Genomic DNA, 6,255 nt, shown 5'->3' on the forward strand with positions numbered 1-6,255 from the left:
TGTACAAAATAAACTAATAAACAAATCATTAAAACACCAAGCAAACCAGCAGGTACTCTCACTGCTTTCTCCTCTTAGCTAAATCTGATTACTGTGCAAATCAGGTTGGCAAAGAGCATTATTTAAAGCTTGGTATGCTGCCACCACTTTTCTTTGAGATGACATTAATTAACTGAGAAGTTGCTCTCCATGATCTTCCTCTTTTGTCAGTGGCAGTTAAAAGGATATCATCAGGATATTGCTAATCCTGTCTTTATGTGTTCCTTCACAAAAAAAAAGTTCCACGCTATCAAAAGATCCAAGTAAATAATAGATGAATTTTCAAAAATTGACATTGATTAGAAAATGTGAGGCATATAGCAAACAGCAGAGCAAGTGCATGGTGTCCTAGAATTAGCACTCAGGAAAATAGAAGCAAGCAAATTATTTCTGAAATTTCTGCACACTATTTCTGCAGCTAAACTTCATTAAGAAATTTTGTTCATAGAAAATGAGCATGAAGCTGATAGGTTTATGCCTCTCTGGAGTCAATGTTCTCAGAAGATACTGAAATAAATGAAAGTGAGAGTGGAGCTCTGAGGCTCCAGTAGCTGCCCTGGAAGGCCCTTCTCAGCTTCACTTTCTGCTGCTGGGAAGAAAGAGGGAAGATGAAAGTAAGATTGGCAAAAGCCTTCTGAGTAATGAGAGTAGTAGTTCTTTCCCTAGTGAGAAATTAAATTTTGTAGGGAGACTGATAATTTCCTGCATAAATTATTCATTTAAGACATTATCTGTCAGACAACAATAACAACAGAACTTATGATTAGCTCTATCATTTAGAGACCTAAAAGTGATTGCTACTCACTTAATATACACTAGACCAGCAATCTCCATATATGTATATTTAAAAACAGATTTAAAATGAAGTCACTTGAGTAAACTAATAAAGCAATCTCATTTTGTCAACACAAGTGCTTATTAACAGCTCTGCTGAAAGGGGAATAAGCCTCAATTCTTTCTTTTGAAAGGGCTGGAGAACGGATGTAGATTATTCAGTTCCACTGCAGATCTGTGATACCTTCTGTGGTAAGTAGGCATGTTAAAAAAGAAGCTTGGGTCTTGATTCTGTACAAGAGCACATTTCAGGTGAAGTGTGATTTCATTGGGAAACTGAGGTGAGATTCACCTGACTGAATGTGGATGTGTGCATGAAAGCTAAATATGCTCGGAGTTCTTTATAGACAGTGGATGCATATACCTCATGAACTACTTTAATTAGCTCTGCAAGGGCAACTTGTGTACCTGGCTGCTGCCTCTGCTTCCTGGGTGAATTCTTTACCTTGTGCCAGTTTCTGTGTATCATGCCTGTATTTACCTTGCTGTCAGTACATGAGGTAACTTGCTAAAAACACACCTTGGCAAGAGGCACACACTGCTGCTGTTGCAGTGACTGCAGCACAGCCCTACTGTCAGTCCTCCCCCTGCAAATGGGACAGCAGCATTTCCCTCCACTTCCCAGCAAACAGAACTTTGCTTCTGGATATTGTTGTTATGATGATTTGAGGTACACTCAGATACACTATGGAGCCAGAATATTCTAGAACCTCCAAGCCCTGAAAGTTAGGTGTTGTAGAAATTAGTGAGTTCAGAGCAAACTAAGGCTGTAGGGTTTATGGTGAACAGTATAGCAGTGGATTTACTAATTTAGAACTAAAAAGTCTAAAAGGAATCATGCTGAGAGAATCCTCAATCTGAGCATTGCCAAAAACCCTTCCCCAAACTCACACAACGAACCAACCAACCAACCAACCAACGAACCAACCAACCAACATCTCCTTCTAGTTCACTGCAAATATGGTAAGTCCTGTGACAGATTTTCCCTGTTGTTTAAAAACACCTGTCAGTTAACTAGAGCTTCAGATTTGGAAGCCTGATAATAAAAAGAAGGGAGCTTGAATTTGTGGTCTGAATGTAGTTCCCTGTGCAATCGTTTATATAATGGCAGTTCAGGTTTCTTCTCCACTGAAAAACTTGTAACAAGCCCACTCAAGATGAATAAATTAAATAATCAGTGTTGTGGTTCATACAGTGTGGATGCATTTTCAGTTTTCATATTTTCCATTTAAAAATGCAGAGTATGACAAAAGCATGTAACATAATTAAAAGCTCTAGAGATGGCAGTCTTGGAATTTCCCTTCACCTCATAGTAGGAGAGAATGTGTCTGTGCAGTAAATGAAAATAGCAGAACATCAAAAACTGACTAAAGAACATTTTGTGCACAATATTACATTTAAATATTTAACTTTCCTCACAAGCTTGTTTGTTTGGTTTGGTTTTTTGTTTTGTTTGTATGTTTGTCTGTGGGGTTTTTGTTGGTTGTTGTTGTTTTTTGAGTTTCTTTTCCTTCTGATTAGGAATTTGAGATGATTCAGAAAAAAAGGAGAAAATGTGCACTTATCAAGAATGTCAGAACTGTAATATGAGATCACTGTGTTTGTTGTACATTAACCTCATGCTTCATGGATCCTGACATAATTTATGGTTTCGGGATAATGTGATCTGCATTAGTTGGTAGATCAATCCATCTCTGTCTGTGGACCAGTGTTCCCAAAATCTCCCTGTAAGCAAGATGGTACAAGTCAGTGTCAGAGGTGGGACACTGAACTGAGTTGGTCTGTCTCACTGCAATAATTCCAATGTTCTTAATGACTCATTGGAAGCCACCAGCTGCTTCTCAGATGTAAAGTTTTTAATGTATCAGTGACAGCAAAAGTACTAAGGGCTTTTGTATTCTTAAATGCATATTTTCTATAAAAATGGTATTTCTTAAACACTAGCCTTTTAAAATCAGGATGTGATGAAAGTTTCTTAAAACAGTCACCAAGGGTGATAATTGTTACACTGGGATGCTATTTTGTTTGGGCCTAAGATATCAAGGAAAGCCATCCATGTAAAAGTGAAGGCAATATCAATCTTGAGATGTGTCTGTAATCTGTGACAATATGGCTTATTCAAATGTCAAAGCAAATGACAAATAATCTTGTAATGGCACAGTAAAAATATATACTGTGTATTGTATTTGTAAAATAGAAATGTGCATGTTAAGTGTTACTGTTAAAGATAACAAGCACTGTCAGTGTGTTCAGAAGACTTATGATGTTATTAAAAAACAAGATTCCAGTCATAACAACATCTATTACAAAAAAGTCATTGTGTCTTACCATCAGGAAGGCTGCTCTTTACCCAAGTTTAAGAAGAGCTTTCTGGCATGTATAATTTATTATTCTACAATGGATAGCATTTTTCTATAAAGCTGTACTTATTTTTTTCTATATTTTCTATAAAGCTGTACTTAGGGAATTACAATGGCTTGGTCTTGTTTACTCTACAATGGATGGAAATGGAAAAATAATGTGGTGGTTTTTTTAAAATTTGAATTTAACAGCATTGACTTGGAGGCAATACTTTGTGCTTCTTTCAAATTTTCTATTTCTTTTGACCACTTTTTTGGATTCTATTTAATAACTTTTTTGGATTCTATTTAATAAAGCCAAGCATTTTTAGACATTATTTCCCCTATGAAATAAGAATTTTATGTATTTTGTATGAAACAATAACCCATATCAGTTACTCTGAGAATAAATATGTGAATCATAATGAAAACAAAATGGCAACCTATATTTGAACTTGTTCCCTCAGGTTTTCATGGTCAGTCATACAGTGATGGAAACCCACCAAAAGCCATGACACACAGGTATCCATCTAATTTACAGTTTGAAACATCTGTGGGAATGGACGGAGTGAAACCATATCACTGGCCTTGTAACAGGCACAGAAGGAATATCTGAATGAAATTATGTATATAGCTAGGAGGAATATCAGGTTCTTAACTCTCCCTTTCCCACTGAAGACATGCCCTGCTTTTGTGCTCTCTCTTCTCTTGCTTTCTCTCTTTGCAGTTTAGTCTGAAATTAGAGGTAGCTGCCTTGCTGCCAAAGTGAGGAGAAAGGGAGGCAAATAACCAGTGGCAGTGAGAAGTCTGTAAAGTAACACTACCTTCAGGAGCCCTGAAACAAGCTCAGATGTGCTGTGCATGATATTCACATTATTAGCTCCTGTCCCCTGCTTTCTCACTGACATTTGCATGCAGATCAGATCCATCTGTGCTCTCACTGATTAGACATGTCTGCTTCCAATGCTGCTTCTTATTGCCACAGTCCTTTACGAAACACCTCTCCTAGGCTATAGACAAATCAGTAAATAATGCAGCCCATGGAGTTATAATTTGGTAGACCCTGAGCCCTTAAAAATTCTCTTCCTTTAAGGATACCTATCAGGGCCAACCTAGAAGAGTGGGAGCTACCTAGAACTCCAGAGAAAATAGAGATGGTCTGAAAAAGTTTGTTCAAAGATGGGGAAAAAGATGCAGCCTTGAAAAAGCTCTGCAAATCATGTGGTTGCGAAGGGGCTACCATCCTTGCCTTGAGGCAGTCTTTTCCCTTGTCAGAAGATACCACTCAGAAAAAAGTATCTGGTTTTGTTTATTTGTTAATACAAACACTGTTTGAACTGCGACAGTCTAGCACACAAGCTGTAGACAAATTGTTAGATTCGTTATTTTATACCAACTATATAGCAATGAAGTTTTCACACTTTGGAGAAAATAACCTCACAACAATCTTCTTTCCTCTTCTGTTTTTCTCCTAGGATGAAGAGTGTGGAGTTCTTGCATTGAATTTAACAACATGTTTTCAAGGTCCTCAGTATCTTCTCAACATTGTATTTTGGTGCAGCTTGCAAATCTGGTCTAACTGGTCATCTCTCATGACAGTAGTTTCTAATTACTGTGAGATTATTCTCATGAGTGAAGAATTTAGCAAGTTGAGCCTACTGTAATATGACAAATTCAAATTAAGATTCCTTATTTCCCAGTATTTAAAAAAAAGGGTCTTAGATCACCTAGAAAATCAGGTCCACATTTCCCATCTAAAGTAGTATTTTATACAAAACATGCTATAAGTGAATACTTTCATGGTACTTTGCGTACTTATAGAACAAGTATTTCAGATTTTCTTGTTGGTAGCTTTCATTTTTAAACCATAAGCAAAAGTTTTTGAGACATAACTAATAGATGAAGTTTTCTCAGCTTTGATACATTATTCTTCTTTGCAATTTCCTGTCTTGATTTTCTCATGCCATTCTGATGATCTCACCATGACAGACCATGTTCTTTAAGTATATCTAACAACTGCTTTCTGTGTTTGCATTTGTGTTTGCCTTGGAGATAATTTTCCTATTTGTCTGAGGTGGTACATGTCTTTGATTTGATAGCTATTTAAAACTGTCTTGTGGAAATCTGGTCTAGAAAGAAACAGTTTAATGGAAATATTTTTCCCCATTATATCAGTATTTATACTCAATTGTTCAGGATAATATTACACACTGTACTGATTAACAAATTTTTGGCTATTATTTCACTGAATAGTCCTGTCAAACATGCTTCCTGTTGTGTAACATGGGAATAAAGTAAAATAAAAGATGATTAATAGCATATCCTGAAACCATGTGGAATTGATCATGTGAGATCAGGAATATGGGTGAGGAGTAAGGGAAGAAGAAGTTGGTTGATCAATAAAAAATATTTTCCATCTGAATGTGTGTGGGTTTAAGAATTGTTTTGTTCCAAGGCATTCATTGACACTTTTACACAGTATGGTGTAAGAGACATATCCACTGCATTGAAACAAGAATTTTTGAGATGTCCTGGAGACGTCAAGTTCTGCTTGACTCTTTGGATAGAAAAGCTTTATTGTTTAGAGTGCACATCTGTTAGACCTAGTCTCATTCCTAGCAGTGCTGCAGCTCCAAAAGCAGAGGTGGCAGGGCAGCATTCCTAGAGCATCGAGTTACTTTCTTTGTGAACTTGAAGCTCTGACCTACCCTGCTTTTCCTCTCATACCTCATACCTTTCAGGCTGCAGCCAGGAACAAGACACTTGGCCATCCAGCTGAGAGAGCATCATAACTCTACTCTCTTCATTTTCTTCCAGTGGAAAAGTCTTTTCTGCAGGAAAGGTTAATTTGTACACAGTGATTTTTATTGCCATGATATCTTAAGATCAACTTTATGAATATGCCCTCAGACTGAAAGTTAATTGAAATGATACAGGTGTATCTAAGGCTAAAGCAAAACACCACCTCCAATGACAAGCTCATCTGAGATCCTGAAGCAACAACAGCTGTACTAAGCCCTGTGCTTTCAATGAGAAAGTCTTG

At 37.0% G+C, this 6,255-nt stretch overlaps 1 protein-coding gene across 1 annotated transcript in view; it reads left to right on the forward strand.

Annotated features, from left to right (window-relative positions):
- The window catches only part of IL17REL (interleukin 17 receptor E like), a 44,737-nt gene extending 39,158 nt beyond the window's left edge, over positions 1-5,579 (forward strand). Inside the window, exons 15-17 of the mRNA XM_030961063.1 lie at positions 1,008-1,065; positions 3,680-3,734; positions 4,688-5,579. Of these exons, the coding sequence (XP_030816923.1) occupies positions 1,008-1,065; positions 3,680-3,734; positions 4,688-4,715 (141 nt within the window). The 3' untranslated portion in view covers positions 4,716-5,579. The remainder of the gene's footprint in view (positions 1-1,007; positions 1,066-3,679; positions 3,735-4,687) is intronic.
- Positions 5,580-6,255: the final 676 nt, after the last annotated feature.

The sequence above is a fragment of the Camarhynchus parvulus genome, chromosome 1A, assembly GCF_901933205.1.
Source record: "Camarhynchus parvulus chromosome 1A, STF_HiC, whole genome shotgun sequence".
NCBI lineage: Eukaryota > Metazoa > Chordata > Aves > Passeriformes > Thraupidae > Camarhynchus > Camarhynchus parvulus.